We start from the raw sequence: 23,470 nt of genomic DNA, 5'->3' as shown, positions 1-23,470 counted from the left end.
TTTGAATTTAAGACATATATATCTAAATTCAAGTTGACTAGATGTAAATGCAAAAGCATTTGCTTATTGATTTACCTACAATGAATTAAGATAAGCTATTGAAAAACAAGTTGATGAAACAAGAACTGCCTAGTACCTGTTGATCATTGTTGAAAAATTATTGCTATACCTTTGTGCATCGTCGGAAACCCACAGGTCATCTTGTCTTTACTTATCACTTTGCTTCTTTGCAACTGACCAAATTTCTAAACGATGGAGAGATGACTCTTCGACGGTCGAGATAATTACAGGGGGGGTGTTTATTTGTTTTATCAATAGTTTACTATTAGTTTGATAATTGTTACCACTTTTTAAAGATATATAAATTATATAAGAATGAATGGCTCGGTGTTATTTATCTGATCATGCAATTTATGCTATTTTATAAAACCTTGGTCCATGTTCATAAACAAATTTACTTGCTGGTACAAGAGAGACAACTTCTGGAAGATTTATGATTTGTATTTGACGCCCCACCTCTAATCCCCTCCCATTAAAAAAATATATGATTTTCTAAAGATTAAGTCGACTTAAAAAAAAGAAATATTTCAACATACAACATAACTATTTTGGCATGCAAAATAAATGTTATAAGAAAAAAAAAACTGGAATTTGTTCAAATATCGACTTTCAACAATCAAGATCCAACTTAATTTAAGATGCTTACAAGCAAGATATTTATGTGGATAGTCGAGATTAAGATGTTGATCTATATACATGTAACTGAACTCTTTATGTTGACATATGCGAGATAAATTCAATGCCGATATAAATAAGTTACATGCCCATCGACATTTAATAAGTTGTATGTCGACATATAAAGAAAGACCATGTTAAATTTTTTTTTTTAAATACTCATCACATTTCTTGTATGTTGACATACTCCGGTATCCATGTTGACATATCTCTCTTGCATGTCGACACACTTGTTTGGATGTTGGCACAATTTTGGCATGTTGACATATATATTTTTTTTGCATGCATGGTGACATATTTATAGTTTATTTTGACACAATTATCTTGCATACTTACATAATGTATAGCATGTTGAATGACATACTGATCTTGCAACCTGACATACTAATAAATCTTGCAGCTTGCATGTTAACATAAAAAATCTTGCATGTCAAAATAATTAATTAGCATGTTGACATAATTTCTGCATTTTGACACCTTGCATGTAGTCATAATTAAATTCCATGCTGTCATATGATTGAAACTATTGAAATTATAATAAGCCCTAGCATCAACCGTTCTTAAATTACGATCAAGGTTATAAATTAAAGATTTTTAGAGTAGATCAAACTCAACGGTCAAGGTAAAAAATTCCAAATTACTGGTACCAGTAAAAGACCTTGACACATGAAATACATGCAAAATATGGGCAAGGTTAAAGTTTTGATGGACAGAGACTTAAAATCATCAGTTTCAGAGGTGTAAAAATCTGTAGCAGTAGGATTTCTCCTGCACCAAGCCAACCCCCTACTCTCTCCACTGGAAAATTGGTTTATAATAGAGAAGGATTTCCCTTCCCGGAAAATTGGCTTTAGAGCAAAAGAACCAACTGTTGAAAGTCGTAGCAAATGTTTTACAAAAGGGGTTCAAACTCCAAAGTCAAGGTGTAAAATGTATTTTCCAAAGGTCGTGTCACATAGAATGTATTTGAAATCGATTTTTACGCCCCTGTAATGAAGGTTCCGAGTTACATGTATATATAGTTTTTGCCATATCCGTCCATCTGTCTGTTTGTTCGCCATACGTTATCCTTGCTCATAACTTTTGATTGGTTGGAGCTAAGACTTTTGTATTTCACATGTGCATTTCTTACAATTGAGACGAGACCAACATCTCGTATTTTCTATCGGTACCAACATATCTGACCTTGGAGCTTGATCCAATTCTGCAAAAAAAAAAAAAAAAAAAAAAAAAAAAAACCAAATGTATGGAATGCCATATACGACAGCCAACTGCTTACTGCCAACTGCTGACTGCTTACTGCCAACTGCCACACATATTTGAATATATTGTATATTTGTATTGATATTTATATGAATTTTTACAAAAAAAGAGGGGGAAAAAAAGGCACGGATCCAGGACCTTTTTTCCAAGGGGATCACCCTGGTAAAATTGAATTGAATAAAATAACCAACATGTTTTATCTTATATGCGTTTGATAAAGTACATTGTTTAATTTTTTTATTTGCTTTCCTACTTGAAATAAGTAATAAAATGACTATTTTAATCTTTAAAGACCCCCCCTCCCCCGGAGACAATAAAACCTTTGAAGAGAGAATAATAATAAAAAAGATTTGTCGTTTCGCAGAGAAAGATGTTTTGAAAAGAAATTTCCGTTTTCCATTATATTCTAAGGTTAAAAATTTCCTTAAATTAAAGATGTATATCTCTGTGTTTTATAATGTTTCACATGCATAGATCGGGGGGGAGGGGGGTGCATGTAAAATTTGTACAGTCATACGTTAAATAAACTAAACGAACTACCAGTATAACAGATCTTGGACCCTCCACTTAGAAAACGCCGGTCAAACATTTATATCTCTTTGTTTGTGCAAATAAAATATCTCTGAAATTTGTAAAGTTAATTAATGCACAAACTAAACCAACTAAAAGTTATTTAATGTATAAAATAAATCAACTCAAAGGGACCTATTTACATTCGTGTTAAGTTGGTATGAAAAATGTCATACACATGACGCATATGAACCCCTTCTCCCCGACCGAAATAAATTTTCACATTTAGGAAAGGACTTTACGTATTTTTTTCTTGTCAAGAAATTTCTGGGTTGGATTTTTTTTACCAGAGTGACCCTCTTGGAAAAAATTTCCTATAGATCCGCGCCTTTTTTTTTTTAAATTTACATAAATATCAATATAAAAAAAAATTATTTAAATATGTGTGGCAGTTTGGCAGTAAGCAGCTGACAGTTGGCAGTAAGCAGTTGGCTGTCGTATATGGCATTCCATACTATGCAAATGTACAGGTTAACCTTGGTTAAAACTTTTGAACAGTTGTTGCTATGGCTTTCATACTTATACTTCACAAGGGCTTTCACTTTTATACTTCACAAGTAAATTAATTATGACATGACTTTTCCTAGGAATAAATCAATATTTTTTACCATTTGACCCACCTTTAAAAAAGCTTTAACCTTGACCTTGACCATTTTGTTCTTGATTATATACCGGTAGTTCCAAGGCCTTCATATTTCATAGACGTTTTTCTTGTGTCCTGACCTTCTTTTGGAGACCAACAAATTGGACCTTTTAATCTTGACCTTGGAGTGTGACCTACTTTTGTAAAATTAAAACTTGGCTAGAACTTTTGAACAGTTAGTAGTAGGGTTTTCCCATTCAACAGGTGAATTCCTTCTGACAAAACCTTACTTTGAATACCAACAATTTTGACCTTTTGACATTGACCTTGCAGTTTAACTTCTTAAAAAACATTAACTTTGGCTACAACCTTTGAACAGTAAGTATTACTAATAAGTCTTTTATATTTCATACATGTTTCTACGATAAAGGCTTCTTTGTCAAGACCTTTCCTTATATGTAAAATGTTTTGATCTTTTGATTTTCGATACAAATTTTGACCTTTTGACCCTTGGAGTTTAACCTCCTTTTGAGAAACTTTAACCTGGCCATAACTTTTGAACAGTTGGTGCTAGGTCTAAATTCATAAGTGTATTTCTTTTCCTTAGGATCTATTTAATTGAACCCTTTGATATTGACCTTGTAGTTTTACACACATTTAAATCATGTTAACCTTGGCCAATAACTTTTGAATGGTTGGTGCTTAATTGGGCTTTCATATTTCAAATGTGTATTCATTAAAACAAGTCCTTTCTCTGGGTGACTATATCTTTGATCTCTGTCCTTGGAGTTTGACTTGCATTTGAGAAACTTTAACTTTGCCATAAGTACCACACAGGGACATCAGTGTTTTACAAAATATCTTGTTATGACTGAAATTGTCTGATTACTCCAGCCTTATTTGGTCAATTCTTGACATTTTTTTTTATCCTAACATGCCTTATTATTGGTGCTTGTGTGTTTCCTCCTTAATACCTTTGACATTCTTGAGGAAAAAAATAACACAAAGATATATTTCATAAAGATAATTATATTTTTATTGAATTGACTACAGGACATCTTTCATAAAAATGATATGAAATTCAAGCACTCTTCAATATACATAAACAATAGAATCCTGGACATAAAAATCACTGATTCTAATATATCCCTCATCACCTGGAAAATCCATGCATAGCAAGAAACAGAACAAATGAAATAAAGCACTTAATGATACCTTGTAAAACATGCACACAGTCTGATTTATAAAGATGCATTAAGTTTTACATGGAATAGTAAATGGTGATTCATTCAGAGAGTGGCAATTTAAATCTTTTAAGCTGCACGGTACATCATTTCTAATTAATTTTATAGACAGTAACATGTGAACAACTACATGAGTACATGTACATCAGTTAACTTTGTCTGGTCATACAAACACATCTGTCTGTTGAATGTAATGACTACTTTATCAAACAACTACACTTCATCACTCCCGCTTCCTATTTCTGAAGAGTTATCTCCCCTTCCTGCCACTCTGTGACCATCGTTATTTCGGAGAGTTTGCCCACGGCTGATGAGTAAAAAACAAGATCACCCGTGGTTATCCCGCGATGCGCTGTGACCGCACTGTACACAAATACAGACAGTTATTCTGGACAATATTTTGTTTTAGTTAATTGGTTCAAACCGTCATCAATACTGGTCTCATACTTCTGACAGTACACATATTTTCTTCAGACATTTTAACCATCATCAATATTCCAGTTAGAATTAAGGAATAAACAACTTAAATTACAAGGTTCTGAAATGCTTCTCGATTGCCCCTGTACTATAATTTTAAATAAGTTTTTCAATTTGTTGCACAAGTCCATGGATTTGATAGAACACAGCCTCGTTTCTGAGCTCCCTCAGTACTTGACGGTTTCTTGGCAGGGCATCGAGTTTGATTCCCCCATCTCGGAGGTAATTCAGGATGTAGCGGAAATGAGTTCCATCCCTGTCTATAAATATAGTGCCGTCGTCTTCTACGCGTACCTCGTGGCGACCGCTAAACATGGCTGCCAGCATGGACTCGGAATCCCTGGTTAGGGTTAACCTGGAAGTGGTAAAGATAACACCCCCAATATCTAGCTTGATCCTCCCCTGAAAAAGCAAGATATTATTTATTCATTAATTTTTATTCTATATTTTTTTGCTCTTCTTACCTTACATTCAAAAGCACATGCACACTATGTATATTCAAAATTTTGAATATTTCTCATAAATTTTTACAGCAATAAACTGATGTTATTATTTTGTACAATTTTGTATGCAAACAGGTAATAATTTAAATACCTCAACGCAAATCTGCTCTTTCAAAACAGATCTGATAATTGTTGTCCAACAAGTAATTTCCCATACACAACAATATGAGTAAAGTTGGTTTGGATTATGTACATAATTAATTAAAAAAAACATTTTGAAACCTTCTTACTAAGCTACTAATTAATCAAGGAATGACAAAGCACCTTACTTTGAACTATCACTCAGTTAGCAAAAGGACAAGTATACTCTACCAGATTTTACACAAGGTTTACCTTCCCAAATGGACAAATTTTATCTTCGTTTTAACCAGGAGTAAACAGGTGAAACTAAATCACCTAATGGCTTGAGGAGAAAACTCTTGTAGATATATAATGCTGTTTTTCTCGGCTTTTTTTACGGCATGTATACCTATATATCAGTACAAAAGAAACTAGCATACAACATATTTATAGGACCACTGCATCAATGTGTATCAAATACAAACCACAGTAAATATATCATTTTTATTTGCTTTCATGTATTTCTAACTTTGCACCTTTATTCTTAGCTTTCGATATATTTGCAGATTTTTTTCAGAATGAAATGTTGAAAATGTGGACCATTATAGAAATGCAACAGTGACGCAATATGCTTTACAGTGGCAGAGACAAATATTTAATAGGCAGATGAATGGGTAAACTTGTTCAAATGTGAGGAAAATATAAACAGAATAGAAACCTGTATAAGTCATTAACTTAATGACTTGGCCTGTCACTTGGTCTGTGGGTAACAAAATGGTTAATGTCTCGGAATAGATAAGTATACCTTATCCTACATTATTCACCCAATTTTACACTTCATCAGGCCTGCAAAGAAATTGTTAGGAGAAAAACACACATATCACATTGTACAATTCAAGTTACATCTGCTTTTTATGAGATGGGGTATTCACAAGGAAAAATGTATACATAGAAAGGCAAACTTTTTACAGAGAATGTGACTGGCAAGGGAGGTAACTCCTAACTCCTGCTAAAGGGAGATAAATTAGGATTTAGTTTTCTTTTTGAACTTACACAAGATTACACAAAATGTGGATTTAGAGGAATGTCATTATGTTGTGGACTTTTTAGAAGTACCTGTGTGAAACCCCATTTCTTAAAAGTTCAATCCAACTCATAGAAGTCCAGAAAATGCTGGGTATGTACATGTGTAACTATATACTGTCTGATGTGCACCCAGGCTGCTCTTGTATATTCTATAGGAGGTGGATTGTTTTAAGACTCTCATCAATCAACTCATTATTTGCAAAACAGGATCATTCTTTTCAATCAAAATAATTCATTAATAGGAAGTTTTATCTGTGTTTTTTTTTTAATATTTCTTGCACTTACCTCGACTGAACTTTTGTGTTATTTTTCATATTTTGATGCACTGATAAAATTAATATCAGTCCTCAATTTAAGATTTAGGGAACTGTAAGAATGTGTTTATCAAGTCATGGTTTGATAATTTAATCCAGCTCTGTAAAATAGTTATATAGATCCCTTTTTACCATTGAATCATGTTTAGATGAGGTACCACACTTGATATTATCAATGTAATTTACCCTTAGACTGTGTGGACTTAACAAGGTCCACAACTCTTGAATTCAGGGTACATTAGAACCATTTTTTCCCTTTCATAGATTTATACTCTCTTGTACAAACATTGGCACTAAATTCCATGGCACTTAGATCCAGGAGGCGGAATCAAGGGGAGATAACTAGATTTTGGTCACCAGTCTAGCTGTTTCCCGTTTCCTTTATGGAGGTCCCTGAGTCTTGATCAGGGTACTTTTTCATCAGTAACCTGTACATGTATACCTTTTGGACTTCGTGTAGTTTCTCCATACGGGAGATTTCATCCCGGAGCTGTTGCCATTGACGACATATCTCCTCCTTCTCTCTCTGAATCTCGCTGTCTAACTTCTCCTGCTCTTTGTGAAGCCTGCTCTCCTTTTCCCGTAACGCCTTCTCCTTTTTCTCCAGTTCTCTTGTCCGTGTCTGGAGCTCGGTTTGGAGATTCTGGAGATGTGACTTTTCCTCCTGGACGTCTTTATGGAGGGTCCCTATGGTGTCGATGCGAGATGAAACATAATTCTCCAGGGTTTCTGTCACACTCTCATATTTGTTTCTCAGACAGTCCTTTAACTCATTCAAAAGCTTCTCTGAAAATATGGAGAAAATAAATTAATTGAAACACAATCTGACTAAAATCACATCCTTTGATCCGCTCACATAGGACCCTGTCTAGCGATCTATGTGAGCGGATCAAAGGATCCCTCTGATTTTAATAAGATTGATTGAAACATGTCCGTTGCCTAAAGGGCTTGAAAGGAAGCGTTTTCATATAAAGAAAAAAAAATTAAAGCTGAAGTGATATTATGTATGCATAAATTTAATGAAAATCATTTTTTAGTCAGACAAATTTTAACAGACAATGTGTGCTACTCCAGAGCTATATTTTACCGAGGCGCTCATCCATGTCCGTCAGTTCCACACTGAAGTCAGGCTCTGATTTCTCCTCCTCAGTTGTCTCCCCTTCCTCCTGTCCCCCATCACACAGGTGGATTCCGCGCTCCTCGGAGTTCTGTAGGCGGTCATGACAGATACAGCAGGTCCTCTCCTCCGTGTCTGATCGGTCGTTAACCTGCACATTATCTTGGGGATTCCCCTGGACGGGCTGGAGATTCCGATTGTTACCGCGGTGTCTCTGATAGTCATATGGCACCGCATTGTTCTGATAGTTGTAAGCTGGTGGTCCCCACATAGGTGGCCTGAACTGAATTTGGTTCCCGTAAGGTGGTGCCATGAAAGGCATGTTTGGAGGGACGGCTGGTCCCTGGTGGTGGTGGGAGATTCTATCATCTATAAATGGCATTCTCTGATTAGGAAAATAGTCTGGATAAAAGAACGGTGGTCCCTGGCTTGGCATGGTGAAACCTGGCTCAGAAACAAACAATATGAAAATTATTTAAAAAGTTGATAAATGTCATAAAATATAATTAAACTAACTTAAATGAGACCATATTATCTGATATTCTTTAAGTCAAATAGTCCTTTCGATAACCCCTCTCAAACTATAACAAAAGGTCTATGTGCTGCAATGCTCACCTGAGTCACCAGGCCTTCTTTTTTTAATACCAGTGGCCCTAGTTAGAATAATCTAACTGTGTCTCGGTACAAGCCCTCACCACAGTTAGAATACGTCCCATATACTTGCAATGTAGCAAATCGGAGCGGATCCGCTCCAAAACGATTTTGAAGAATATAAAATGATTTGCACTGGGAATAACTACCAAAATAATCAAAACAAACCTTTTTGAGATTGCTTATGCCTTTTGTCCCAAAAAATAATCCATATAAATACGAAAATCCAATTAATTTTCTCAACGTTTTTCTCTCCATTCAAATTACCTGCCATGTTTACATTCGGAACTCTCTAGATTGTTCCTAGTAAATGCACTATGCGAGTTATCGCCCGTGTTTCGTTTTGCTACATTACGAATACACGGAACGAATTCTATCGTTAAACCGGGTTGAGGACAATATCATTTTAACGATAGAACATTCTATCTACAGTGGCCCATCCTAGCCCTAAGACCATGATTTGAACAAATTTGAATCTTTTAAAACTCTATACCGGATACATCCTGTATAGTGTACTTGTAAATATCTTATCGCTATCATTATAACCAAAATGTTACTGAAAATCAGATTTTTTCTCAATACATATTCAGATATCATAAACAACTCTTTTATGTGCTATTGTTATCTTCAGACCCTATCGAAGGGGAGGGGGGGGGGGGAGTATTTGAACAATTTTGAATCTATAGACACCCAGTGTTTGCCCCGTATCCTTGCAAATTGAAAAGAAGAATTTTAATTAATTTTTCTGATCATTTGGAAATATTGTACCAGAGAAGTCAAAGTTAAAGGACAAATGACAAACTCTGACTGACAAAGTTTAGTTAATTGAGTCATTGGCCCAGGTGAGCTAAATCAATCATGAAACTTATTATAAATACTTTAATTTTCTATAAATTTATTTAAATAATATTTATTGATCCATAAAACAAAACCGAACAATATTAGCAATGAAGGAAACTAATATCCTTTCTAAGCTACAACACAACACGATTTGTTTACATAGTCAGCTGATTAAATCTATTTATAACCGAAGTCAATCAACTGTATCAAAATATACTGAATGTTATTTTGACATTTGTATGCAGTTTATAACTGAATGGGACTTACAAAATGCGATCAAACTTTATACCACGGTTCCCATTGACTTATTTACATCAGTGTTATTGTTGCCTTCCCTCTCGAATGAACGAATCTTACGTGTTTGCCAATTTCTGCCAAATACAGCTGGGCTGCCACTGTCAATACACAACAAACATTTCCGACTGACGTAGTCTTCGGCAAAGTCCGGTATATTCCGTTGACGTGCCCACCAGATGGAGTTTTAAACCGGAAGTGGTGTTGTTTTTTGTAAACGAAAATAGGGGGAAACACTTGTTGCTTTATTAGAGTATTTATATTTGTGACCTTAAAATGGATAAATTAAAGAAAGCGCTGAGTGGAGATGATGAAGATGAAGAATCTGGGATTGTTACACAGGTCAAGATAAATTCAATCGTGTAAAAATTATATCAATCAGCACCACATGAATGACAGTCATGTGCATGCTGATGATTTGGCAATTTCCTTGAGTTTTCATATTGATGTTGTTATATTGATATTTAGGACAAATTCTTTTGTAATATATAAAAATGTGTGCAAATTTTCTGTATGTAATGAGTAGAAAACACATATGTCAGAATATTCACATGCCGGCACTTGATTTAAAAACACTGAAAAACAAATTCAATACGCCTAAGTTGCATGGAAAGCCATGGAGTATAAAAAGAAAGATTTTTTAGCTATAGACCTACATAAAGGGAGAGTAGGATTTTTTTACCCTATTGGTAAAATAAATAAGCCCGTACAGACATATTTGACGTCCAAAATTGTGTCGACATTTTTCAAGCTTTTTTTTCCGATCTAGATATTTTACGTGCAAGGAAAACGTCAGAACTGGTGACATAATGAAAACTTGAAATTAGCTTTCTCCAATCAGAGCATAGACCTAAAACAAAGGGACCGCCGACTCCTATGACGTCACAATAGATATCACTATACGATCTCCCTCCGATTGCAGCGCCCTCACCGGGATGTATAGAAAACATCCGGCATTACAAAGATAACGTTATTTACATCTACATTGTCGAGATATTATAGCATTGAATGAATTAAACTTTTGCCGAATGTACCAAATTCTTCTTACTAATACACTAAAGAGTTCCTTGAGCAGCTTTCGAGGTATTTATCTTGTTTTTAATGTGTAAAAAAAGCTATAGGCCTACAGTTTGAGTATTTAACATGACGGATGCATGATCACCATGATCACAGAGAAGCTGTCAGAATGCATGCGAGGTTAATCAAGATGATGTTCGATGAAAAGAAAGTTAATATATAAGAAACAAATAGGCCTATTAATACGTGGATTTTTTAAAGAGCAAATATCTTATGTTTTAATATAGCAGTGTTTGACAACGCTGATGGTTCGCAACAGGCCCCTCATCAGGCTCATGTGGCACCCTATCATGACTATTGTGCAGTAACACGAGTAAGGAGTTAGAAATTTATAACCAATAGGAGTATTCTTTGACAAGCCTATAGCCCCCCCTTTTTTTGCAAAGATATGATGTAGGCATTGATCATCGGGGCTGGGGCGTGGGTTTAGCCCCCCACCCCCCAATTTCGACAGGCACATTATAGTTTTAGCCAAAAAATGGATAAGTGGTAGTGTTTGGATAAAAATTTGGTACACACTACTGAAAGATGTTCGATCCTAATACCCCCCCCCCCCCCCCCCCCCCCAGACAGGATTTTCGAGTTTGTACGAAATGGACACATTTTCCTGTTTCTTTTTTTTTTTTTGGCTTGTCAAACTTTTTATGGGTTTGAAATTTAGCATAGGGCTAAAAGGTAGTTCATTATTTTTGCACACAAATTTGATATGCATCTTTAAAAAAAAAGAAGAAGAAAGAAAAGTTGACCCCATTTAAATATGATTATTTTAATAAAAAAAGAACATTTTCCCTAACTACATAACAAGGTATAGGGAATGTAATTTCATAAAAAGAAAAAAAAAGAATAAGAATTACAAGTGCCTGTATGCTTTGAGCTACAGTAAGTTATTAAAACTTCTATTTAGGCAGTGGGTTCAAGATCAAACAGTTTAATCATAATGGCAGTAGAACTTGTATATATATAAAATAATTATTTACCAGTGTTTGTTCTTTAAAGATGCTGATAAGATTGAACATGATGCTCAGCGATTAATATTTTGTACTTTGCAGTTGTGATTGATTACACTGAAAATAATTATTTTAAAAAGACATTAAATATGCCATACATGTACATCTAAAGCAGTGCTCACCAATATAAACTCACTATAGAAAAGGATGACTTTTTAAACTGTAAATCATCTTAAAAAATTTAAAGAAGTAACTATCATATACAATTTTAAACCATGCACAATTAATGTTAATTAGCAGTGCTTTAAGTTGAAAAAATTTTTTAATAAATAAAAAAGTGGAAACGTCTAAAATATAACAATGATTTTAATAATATTTCATTACAGTCATACTAAATAATTTAATATTTATATTGATGCAGTTTGTCTTTGAGTTATAATATACAAAAGTTAATAATAATCACATTCTGGATATACACAGTATAAATGTAGTTGAAAAAAATGGAGTTCTAAACATGATAATTAAATCATTGAAATCCAGTCATATGCAACTCATCCGTGCATACATGGGACACACCACTTGGCACTTTTGCTGATTTAATCCTGTGCAGGTTTGTAACCAAGCATTGTTCTGTCACATTTGACTTATCATACCAGATGGTACATGGCATAGTACATGTTCTCAAACATTTTCCATAGAGTTTGGTATGCAAGGCAGACCCCTATTCTCATTTGAGAAGTGGACAGGCTATCTACAAAACCTGTGGGAAAAAAATATAAAAAATCTCTTAGAAAATGTTTTGATCACTGACAATGCTGTAATCCTAAATTAACACGATTAAATAAATATTTTAAGAGTTATAACCAACTTTTTAAAAAATACATGTTTATGTAGATCATTACCGGGAACATCTCAATTTATTAATAAGTTGTTGATCTAAACCTGTAAACGGCACTTCACGATGCATTTATTATTTATTCTTTATACAGCATAGATCTGAAATTCGTTGTTGTTTTAATATTAGTAGATAAATTGTGTCCTTATTTTGTAAAATAAATAAGATTATAATCATGTACTACCGTAAAATATAATCGACAGCATTCAGGAGATGTCATGTCATAGTCAGCTGATGTCTGCAGTTAAAACGTTTCCATCGACTCCATAGGGTAAAGTTATAACTTTCGAAGTAGTCAGCCGAGATCATTTCGTCGAAGAAAACTTGGATACGTGATTAATTTTTCTAATTTGTTGTTATTTCCTTAAAGAATGCAAAAAATCACGATGCGACAACATTGATTTCATATCAGGAAGTCTGTTTCTATACATCCCGGTGAGGGCGCTGCAAGCGCAAGAAGATAGTGATTGTGACGTCATCAGTCGGCAGTCCCTTCGATTTAGGTCTATGATCAGAGTATACATTCTCAGGTTGATTTTTTAGAACTTGCAAACCAAATTAAATGTCAAACTCACAACATATCATTGCATGTACAATACTTTTAGTACTCACCATTGAACATCTTTTTTTTTGGTTCCTTTTTAGCTCACCTGAGCCGAAGGCTCAAGTGAGCTTTTTGATTTTTGTCCTTTTTAAACTTTTCACAACATCTCTGGGCCAATTTTGACCAAACTTGGTACAAAGCATCCTTGGGTGAAGGGGAATTTAAATTGTTAAAATGAAGGGACATATCCCCTCGTAATCAAGAAAAGACAAAAATAGGGTTGGGTCATTAAAAAATCTTCTTCTCAAGAACCACTGTGCCAGTAAAGCTGAAACTTATGTGGAAGCATCCTGGGGTAGTGTAGATTCTTTGTTCAAATCATGACCCCCGGGGGAAGGGCAATTCAAAGTTTTATATAGAAATATATAGGAAAAATCTTTGAAAATCTTCTTCTCAAGAACCACTGAACCAGAAAAGCTGAAACTTATGTGGAAGCATCTTGGTATAATGTAGATTCTAAATTGTTCACATCATGACCCCCGGGGGAAGGGCGGGGGGCCACAATGGGGAATGTTTTACATAGAAATATATAGGAAAAATCTTTGAAAATCTTCTTCTCAAAATGGGCCAGAAAAGCTGATTATGTGGATGTAGATTCTAAATTGTTTTCATGACCCCTGGGAGAAGGGCGGGGCCACAATGGGGTATCAAAGTTTTATATAGAAATATATAGGAAAAATCTTTGAAAATCTTCTCTCAAGAACCACTAAAAGCTGAAACTTATGATTTGGTATAATGTAATTCCATTGTTCACATCATGACCCCCGGGTGAATGGCGGGGCCACAATGGGGAATAAAATTTTTTAATAGAAATATATATTGGAAAAATCGTTGAAAATCTTCCTCTCAAAACCACTGGGCCAGAAAAGCTGAAACTTTTCATCCTGGTATAATGTAGCTTCTAAATTGTTAAAATAATGACCCCTGGGGGAAGGGTGGGGCTACAATGGGGAATCAAAGTTTTTTATAGAAATATATAGGAAAAATCTTTGAAAATCTTCTTCTCAAGAACCACTGGGCCAGTAAAGCTGAAACTTATGTGGAAGCACCCTGGGGTAGTGTAGATTCGAAATTGTTCAAATCATGACCCCCGGGGGAAGGGCGGGGCCACAATGGGGTATCAAAGTTTTACATAGAAATATATAGGAAAAATCTTTGAAAATCTTCTTCTTAAGAACCACTGGGCCAGAAAAGCTGAAACTTATGTGGAAGCATCTTGGTATAATGTAGATTCTAAATTGTTCAAATAATGACCCCCGGGCGAAGGGCACAATTTGGAATCAAAGTTTTATATAGAAATATATAGGAAAAATCTTTGAAAATCTTCTTCTCAAGAACCACTGGGCGTGAAGCTTATATATATAGAAGCATTCTAGGGTAGTGTAAATTCTAAATTTTAGGAATCATGACCCCCGGGGGAAGGGCGTTGCATTATAGGGAATCAAAGTTTTACATAGAAATATATAGGAAAAATCTTTGAAAATCTTCTTCTCAGGAACCACTGGGCCAAAAAAGCTGAAACATATGTGCCCATGGAAGGATCATGTGTTAGTGTAGATTTCAAAATGTCTAAATTATGATCAGTGGGGTAGGGTGGGGATGCATTATGTATAACAAGGGGGAAATCTGGTAAAGAACAGAATGGTCAAAGCTTCTCAGGTGAGCGATGTGGCCCATGGGCCTCTTGTTAAATTATACAAGTCTATGAAAACATTTTGTCAGACTGTCAAGATTTTTTTTCTTTTGGGCATTTTAAATTCCTTTATCAAAATGTAGAGTGATGTTTTCATACCCGAAAATGAAAACATTATCATTGATATTGGTGAGAATATGAAGAAGCGTTGTACATGTACTAAAATTGATTAATTGTGATTTTGGCATTTAATTCCATTCACAAGTATTGAAAATCAATTCCAGTTAGAGACGATGAAATTTCCAGTTTTCCTAACCATGATCTGGACAGGAAGACCATTAATTCTGGGTTTCCGAGTATTACAAAAATTGGGGAGTTGATGCAATCCACAGGCACCTTATAATGGCAACGGTTCTGATGTTGTCTTAGCACAAGAAATATCAAAATCATTAAAAAAGCCTGGAAAACATCAGATATTTTGGACTTATTTGATAGTGAGATTCATTGTTTTGCAAATAAAATGTTCATTTTGGTGACAGAGTTATGAGATGACTGCTGAAAACAAACTGCTGTTGAAGGTTTAGAGTATATTTTTCGCAGTATAGTAAAAGCGTTTCACATCCTGTAGATGCTATCTTTGCCGTACAAATCACTTCCTCCAGTATGAGTGCCTTCTTAATCTATATTTTATCCAGAAAAAACCCTAAATATATCATGTTTTACTTTTATAAAATTTCTAATGGTAAATTTGGTTCTAATTTTTAAAAATTTTCATTGACAACTAATTTAGAAAAAATTATACTTTTATCATATAGGTATTGTATGTTCTTGTATTTCTTAGCTAGTGTATTACTTTACTAAAAAGTTGCCTCTATTCCCCATGTTTTTGTTGGTTCAGTTGTTGAAAATGAAAACACTCAGACTGGAAAATATCAGGGCAAAAATGGTATTACAGGAACAAACAATACACATTTACACATAGTCTAATACACACATTGCATGTAATAAGTATCAATTAATAGTACATGATATGTATTTTCAATAGGATTGAATGTTTTTAAAGACAGAAATATCTTTCTTTTTAATGATTCTAGCCTGTATTCCTTTTTTTTAACTGTGATATTTAATATGTAAAAACAATGTGACAGGGCAAACGTTGAATGTAACATAGTCCTAAGGGAGATAACTGGAGTTTGTAAACTTCATCAAATTTCCAAGGCGTACCCTCTTTTCCTGCCAAGTCATTCTTGATTGTACCAAATAGTGAATGTTCTTCAATTTACTAAATTTATGTAAAGTATAGATTACTTGCAGTATTCATGTTATTATTCATGGTAAGGATGTGAAACTAAAAACTGTAATTTAAAAAGTAGATTTCTGAAAGTACGTGTATTTCATCTTTGCTGTAAATTGTATTTTATATTTCAAATAATTCTGTTAACCAATATATTTCCAATGGCAATTAAATATATACATGTAACTGCATTTATTAAAAAAAAGATTGAAATATTTGTTCTGAAGACAGCTACAGCAAAAAGCAACTGATATTTCATTATTTTCAGCATTTTATCTTTTTTTCCTTACTTTATGAAATTTCCTATTTTTCATTTAAACAGGTATCAAACTCCACCACATTAAGCTGGTCCACAAGACTGAAAGCATTCGCCGTTTGTTTTGTGTTGGGGATAACCCTCTCCATTTTGGCAAGTATTAATTACATGTATTACATTAGTTTTGTATAAAAAAAATTTTAATTTGTTTTTTAGCTCACCTGAGCCGAAGGCTCAAGTGAGCTTTTCTGATCACATTTTGTCCGTCGTCCGTCCGTCTGTCTGTCCGTCTGTAAACTTTTCACATTTTCGACTTCTTCTCAAGAACCACTCGGCCAATTTTGACCAAACTTGGTACAAAGCATTCTTGGGTGAAGGGGAATCTAAATTGTTAAAATGAAGGGACATATCCCCTCGCAAGGGGAGATAATCAAGAAAAGACAAAAATAGGGTTGGGTCATTAAAAAATCTTCTTCTCAAGAACCACTGGGCCAGTAAAGCTGAAATTTATGTGGAAGCATCCTGGGGTAGTGTAGATTTTAAATTGTTCAAATCATGACCCCCGGGGGAAGGGCGGGGCCACAATGGGGAATCAAAGTTTTACATAGAAATATATAGGAAAAATCTTTGAAAATCTTCTTCTCAAGAACCACTGAACCAGAAAAGCTGAAACTTATGTGGAAGCATCCTGGTATAATGTAGATTCTAAATTGTTCAAATCATGACCCCCCGGGGAAGGGCGGGGCCACAATGGGGAATCAAAGTTTTACATAAAAATATATAGGAAAAATCTTTGAAAATCTTCTTCTCAAGAACTACTGGGCCAGAAAAGCTGAAACTTATGTGGAAGCATCCTGGTATAGTGTAGATTCTAAATTGTTCAAATCATGACCCCCGGGGGAAGGGCGGGGCCACAATGGGGTATCAAAGTTTTACATAGAAAGATATAGGAAAAATCTTTGAAAATCTTCTTCTCAAGAACCACTGGGCCAGAAAAGCTGAAACTTATGTGGAAGCATCCTGGTATAGTGTAGATTCTAAATTGTTCAAATCAAGACCCCCAGGGGAAGGGCGGGGCCACAATGGGGTATCAAAGTTTTACATAGAAAGATATAGGAAAAATCTTTGAAAATCTTCTTCTCAAGAACCACTGGGCCAGAAAAGCTGAAACTTATGTGGAAGCATCCTGGTATAGTGTGGATTCTAAATTGTTCAAATAATGACCCCCGGGGGAAGGGCGGGGCCACAATGGGGAATCAAAGTTTTATATAGAAATATATAGGAAAAATCTTTGTAAATCTTCTTCTCAAGAACCACTGGGCCAGAAAAAGTGAAGCTTATGTGGAAGCAGTCTTGGATAGTGTAAATTCTAAATTGTAGGAATCATGATCCCCGGAGGAAGGGTGGGGCCATTATAGGGAATCAAAGATTTACATAGAAATATATAGGAAAAATCTTTGAAAATCTTCTTCTCAGGAACCACTGGGCCAGAAAAGCTGAAACATTTGTGCCCATGGAAAGTTCATGGGGTAGTGTAGTTTTCAAAATGTCTAAATTATGATCAGTGGGGTAGGGTGGGGATAACAAGGGGGAAATCTGGTAAAGAACAGAATGGTCAAAGCCCATGGGCCTCTTGTTTGATATTTTACAAGTATTGACTAGGGTTGAGGGCAGCATTAATTAAGTTAAAGCCCCAAGGGACAGAAATATTGCACAACATGGAGTGGAGGAAAATATTTTCATTCTGAGGGGGCTTACATAATCAATGTTGCACCATAACACAAGCAATAATATTGTGTTGTTATATGAAATACAAAACAAATCAATATCAAAATATTATTTTGATTTCATTCACTTAGATTTAACCACTTATTTCAACGCGGGTATGTTAAGGAAGCATATAAATCATTTCTTGGGAAATTTAGACTTTTTAAAGAAAATTAAGTTTGATAATTTACCAAAACCACTGGCAAACGTAAACTTTTATTAACTATTGCATAAAGATAAAAGAGCGTCTAATGCAATGAGGTGCGCCACCACCACTGCATCACGTGACTTCTATTAATAGCGAAATGTTCCTTCATAAAAAAGCTAACAGAACAACAATATCTATTTTGCTTAAAAAGTGCTGCTAGAATCCCATTGTCCTGTCAGTAAAATAATTATAACACACATTAGAACGAAACCTTGCCCTACGTTTTGTATTTTACACATATGCGCTGAGAATTTTCGTAAAACCATGCTTAACTCGGGATTCTAGCAGCACTTTCCAAGTATTTTAGAAGGCGAGCTTTCCATCTGTACAAATCTTATGTTTTGAAATATTCAGCTTATTGTTGTTCTATGGCATTATTTTTGTCACGAATGACTGAGGAAAGGCCGACTGGGATACGGATATAGCTGACTATCTTCGAAAGAGAATATAATTGATAAAAATAAATTACCATACCTGTTTATTTAACTGAACTCCATATGAATTTCACATAATATTCCCGACATTTGCTTTTAAACTCCATTTTACGTATCTTTGTACATGCCGTCTTAGCCAAATTCTCTTTACACGACATGATCCATTCCCAAATTACTCGATGTACACATATGACGTCATCATTGTTAGATTTTAATCAAATTGACAGATACAGCATAACGAAATAAAAACATCTTATTTTTGTTAATCTTTACACGTTTTACTTTATTTCCTAGAGTTAAATTACATCTCTAAATACCAATATTACGAAAAACTTTTGTTCTAAGATTGACGTCATCTCGCCTACTATGACGTCATAATGTTTCACTGACTTAGTCAAGGTAGAATGTTCTGTATGCTTCCTTATCACCCCTGCGAAGTACTTTGTATAACTTGCATTATTTGCACGTTGATAGTAGTGTTAGCGTTCAATGATGAATATGAATCTTTAAGTTGCCATGATTGCCTTACTTGGTGTTTCTGTTGTTATGTAGGTAAATAAATTTTATGAGATCATTAAAACGAGAGTCAGTAAACTGAGTTTTTAGCTCACCTGAGCTGAAGGCTCAAGTGAGCTTTTCTGATCACATTTTGTGCGGTGTCCGTCTGTCCGTCCGTCTGTCAGTAAACTTTTCACATTTTTGACTTCTTCTCAAGAACCAATGGACCAAATTTAACCAAACTTGGTACAAAGCATTCTTAGGTGAGGGGGAGTTTAAATTATTAAAATGAAGGGCCAGATCCCCTTCCAAAGGGAGATAATCAAGAAAAGACAAAAATAGGGTGGGGTCATTAAAAAATCTTCTTCTCAAGAACCACTGGGCCAGGAAAGTTGAAACTTATGTGGAAGCATCTTTGGGTAGTGTACATATTAAATTGTCAAAATCATGACCCCCCGGGGTAGGGCGGGGCCACAATAGGGAATGCAAGTTTTACATAGAAATATATAGAACAAATCTTCTCAAGAACCACTGGGCCAGGAAAGCTGAAACTTATGTGGAAGCATCCTTGGGTAGTGTAGATATTAAATTGATAATATCATGACCCCCGGGGTTGGGCATCGCTGCAATAGGGAATGCAAGTTTTACATAGAAATGTATAGAACAAATCTTTAAAAATCTTCTTCTCAAGAACCACTGGGCCAGGAAAGCTGAACCTTGTGTGGAAGCATCCTTGGGTACTGTAGATTCTAAAATCATTTGGGGGGGGGGGGGGGGGGGGTAGGGTGGGCACGATAGGTATAGCAAAAGGGGAAATCTGCTAAAGAACTGCATCACCCAAGTTACTCAGGTGAGCGATGTGGCCCATGGGCCTCTTGTACTAGATTAACTTTGATAAGTTTAAAATGCTGTATGTATAAATTAGTTCCAAGTATGTTCTTTATATACACAGGGAAGCGTCCTTCTATGGTTTAAGAACGGACTTGTTCTGTTTGCTGTTTTCTACACATTTGGAAATATTTTGTCACTAGCAAGGTAAATATTTCGTGGAGTACACTATTTTTCATCCCCTTTGGCCCTACTTCCAGGTGGGTGAATTAAAAATGGGGATATTCTCTATCATAACATGTTGTTTATGTTTTATTTTCTGATTCAATGTTAAGAATTATCAAAGTTTTATTATTTGCTGTCTGTATATTTCAGTACATGTTTCTTAATGGGACCATTTAAACAACTGAAGAAAATGTTTGCAAAGACAAGAGTAATAGCAACAATTTTAGTCCTGGTAGGTTTTTGACTTTAACCATTCTGATAGTTACTTGACTTCATATTTATTTCTTTCAAAAATAAAAGTATGTCTCGTATTAATGTTCTTGTATATTAGAAGAATAAATCAGACAAAGCTTTTAATATTCACCTTAGACTTCTTGACATCATTTGATAAAACTATAAATCAAGTTAATTAATTTAAGTTAATTGTCATACTGACAATATCATTTTTTTTTTTGCCATTTAGGTGATGTTTGTCCTGACTTTAGTCTGTGCTTTTGCAGTAAGTGTATTCTCAGTCTTGAATATAAAAGAGGAAAAAAACAGTTTGGTTTGCAAATAACAAAAACAGTTAGTTCACTTTTGGTAACTAGTTATTTTAATGTAGAAAGAAAGGGGTAACAATTTGTCCTTGACCTTTCAGCTGAAGAACCCTGCCCTTACGTTGGTGTGTTGTGTTCTACAATTCCTAGCCCTAACCTGGTATTCTCTGTCATATATTCCATTTGCAAGGTGAGTTATCTTTCCTGTTATATACATGTACCGGTAATCTCTTCCCAGGTGAGTCAATGAGAAAAGATCAGATTATTTACTATTTTACTCTGGCAATCAGTCTGGTTCGACTGAGATAGCTCAGTCGATAGAGCACCTGACCGGGTCCGAATCCCAGTCTGGTCCACTGCATTTTTCCCCTCTCCAGTTACATGACTATGACAATGTTCTGATTTAAAACTATTGCACTACACCTGATGTACTACTATTGTTCTATACTGATTATTATTATTATCCTTCAGAATTATACAGTCAATCTGATTGGTTTAGAGCATGTCACGTGAGGTGAGACAATTCGTGATGTCTCCCTCACACGCAGGGTGACAACAGTTGTCACCTTTCAGATGACAATGAAATAACGCAAGTGAGCATGCAGGGTTACAACTGTGTTGTTGCCCCTTGAATAAAAATGCAGTGGATTAAGCGAGATAACTCTTATTTTTTATAATACAGTCATGTACAATTGCTAAATATGCAGGATCGGGAAGCAGTAAATTCTAACGATGACGTCAAAGTTGTCTGTTTGACAAGTATAGAATCAGAGCAGAGTAGGAAAATACAAGAAATTTGATTACTATTTTTTACTAATACTGATGATTTAGATTCTTCAGGATAATAATACTATTATGGACTATTTAGAAGGGAGACATCACCAGTTATCAGGCCTGAGTAGGGTTGTCACCCTCGGGTGCCTGTGTCCTCGGGTGACAACCCTACACAGACCTGATAATTGTTGATGTCTCCCTTCTAAACAGTCCGTAATTGTATACTATACTATAGTTAGGAAGGAAAATCATGAGCAATGCTTTATATATTTAATGAACATTTTATTTTCTATTTTTAGGGATGCAGCCAAAAAATGTTTTGCATCTTGTTTAGAATGATATCCTATCAACATTCATGAGGCTTGAACTCCTTGTTTGACTATCTACATACTGATGATATTTATTGTTTATTTCTCATCCTATCCATTTGACCAAGTGCTATAAAGAGAAAGTACTTGTATTTTCATGTATATTTTTGTGAATTGTTTACAGTTATGCTATTTTTAGAGGAATCGATGTAATTTTTGGAGACATATTTGTAGGTGTTAGTTTTAGTAAGGGATGAGTACAGAAAGTGAAGTTTCATAATAAAGCCATTAAGATCATTTTAACGCTCTCAGACTCGAAAAGTATGGCAGCCATTGACGTTATGAAGAATGGACTGTAAAGATGAGGTATTTGTATTTTTTAGTTATTGATCAATGTCATATGTTCATCCATTCATAAAGAATTTTGAAGTAAACAAGTGCTAAAGTGTGTGTGATTTTACAGCAGTTTTCATTCACATTTCGAGGCCTTCCTGTGCCCCCACTTGTTTAGGTGCTAATGTTCATTTATTTTACAATCAAAATGATGTTGTTTGAATTTTTAGTATAAATATAACATCCAACATACCGGGTACATATTTTAAAATGTATTTTTGTGTACAAAGAATTTAGCACTAGGAAGACAGGCTATTTTTTGCAGTAGGTGTACGTACATTTGTAGTAAAAACATTTAATTTTATTGACAATATTGATGCAATGCTGTAAAAAGAGACAGCTTTAATACATCCAGTGTATATGATCAATGAACAAACTCGCTGTTTAGATAACACTGAGATTACTTTCAAGCAAATTGTTGTTTTCCCCCAACCATCCATTACATGTGACTCAATGTAATTGTGAAGCTGTCCATAAATTTGTTGTCTGTAAAATAATTTACCACACAGTGCCTGCTCAGTTTTGAGGGTATAACAGATTGAAATTCATTTGTATGTATTTTTATCCAATTCTTGAAGAAAGTATGGTAATGGAAATTAAAAATGGTCCATTTTACTTTGCAGTTTCATTTGTGGTGTATTTATTTTTGTTAAGATTCTGCCATAAACTGTCCATGATTTATGTTTGATTCACTGCTCATCATAATAAAGAATCAATCATTTTACAAATTGTTCTTGAATGTATTTTTGGGGTCATGATTGAAAATGACAAGAAGTCTGTAAGCCAATCCTTACTCTCAATACCCCTGCTCTGATGTGAATATGACTTCTGATGTGAATATACAACAAGAGGCCCATTGATCACATCGCTCACCTGAGAAGCTTTGACCATTCCGTACTTTACCAGATTTCCCCCTTGTAATACATATTGTGACCCCACCCTACCCCACTGATCATAATTTAGACAATTTGAAATCTACACTACCATAGGATGCTTTGATTCCCCATTGTAAAACTTTGATTCCCCATTGTGGTCCCGCCCAACCTCCGGGTC

General features: G+C 34.9%; 2 protein-coding genes across 3 annotated transcripts; one reads left to right on the top strand and one right to left on the bottom strand.

Annotated features, from left to right (window-relative positions):
* Positions 1 to 4,164: 4,164 nt before the first annotated feature.
* On the bottom strand, positions 4,165 to 9,850 carry LOC134245287 (uncharacterized). 2 transcript variants are annotated; one of them, XM_062727595.1, is made up of 4 exons: positions 9,711 to 9,850; positions 7,923 to 8,400; positions 7,278 to 7,621; positions 4,165 to 5,274 (listed from the first exon to the last, which is right to left on the bottom strand). In XM_062727595.1, the coding sequence occupies exons 2-4, from the start codon at positions 8,386 to 8,388 to the stop codon at positions 4,969 to 4,971; spliced, it is 1,116 nt and encodes a 371-aa protein (XP_062583579.1). In that variant the 5' UTR covers positions 8,389 to 8,400; positions 9,711 to 9,850; the 3' UTR covers positions 4,165 to 4,968. The 2 variants fall into 2 exon arrangements, with proteins under 2 accessions (XP_062583579.1, XP_062583578.1); XM_062727594.1 differs by having other exon boundaries at positions 7,923 to 8,396; positions 9,711 to 9,848.
* Positions 9,841 to 23,145, top strand: LOC134245288 (vesicle transport protein SFT2B-like). The gene is made up of 7 exons (XM_062727596.1): positions 9,841 to 10,079; positions 16,510 to 16,596; positions 20,303 to 20,385; positions 20,554 to 20,635; positions 20,867 to 20,902; positions 21,044 to 21,132; positions 22,016 to 23,145. Exons 1-7 carry the CDS (start codon positions 10,014 to 10,016, stop codon positions 22,053 to 22,055), a joined length of 483 nt encoding a protein of 160 aa, XP_062583580.1. The 5' UTR covers positions 9,841 to 10,013; the 3' UTR covers positions 22,056 to 23,145.
* Positions 23,146 to 23,470: the final 325 nt, after the last annotated feature.

This window comes from Saccostrea cucullata, unplaced genomic scaffold, assembly GCF_032062105.1.
Source record: "Saccostrea cucullata isolate Sc308-1 unplaced genomic scaffold, CSIRO_AGI_Scuc_v1 ctg125, whole genome shotgun sequence".
Classification (NCBI taxonomy): Eukaryota; Metazoa; Mollusca; class Bivalvia; order Ostreida; family Ostreidae; genus Saccostrea; species Saccostrea cuccullata.
The sequence above is the reverse complement of the archived record's forward strand: the minus strand, read 5'-3'. Positions and strand labels throughout refer to the sequence as shown.

Coding starts and splice junctions, on each gene's coding strand:
- LOC134245288 (XM_062727596.1), top strand. CDS start 10,014: ATGGATAAATTAAAGAAAGCGCTGAGTGGAGATGATGAAGATGAAGAA. Junction 10,080..16,509: donor AATCTGGGATTGTTACACAG/GTCAAGATAAAT, acceptor TCATTTAAACAG/GTATCAAACTCCACCACATT. Junction 20,636..20,866: donor TAGCAACAATTTTAGTCCTG/GTAGGTTTTTGA, acceptor TTTGCCATTTAG/GTGATGTTTGTCCTGACTTT.
- LOC134245287 (XM_062727595.1), bottom strand. CDS start 8,388: ATGCCAAGCCAGGGACCACCGTTCTTTTATCCAGACTATTTTCCTAAT. Junction 7,622..7,922: donor GGACATGGATGAGCGCCTCG/GTAAAATATAGC, acceptor CCATATTTTCAG/AGAAGCTTTTGAATGAGTTA. Junction 5,275..7,277: donor AACTACACGAAGTCCAAAAG/GTATACATGTAC, acceptor TTGCTTTTTCAG/GGGAGGATCAAGCTAGATAT.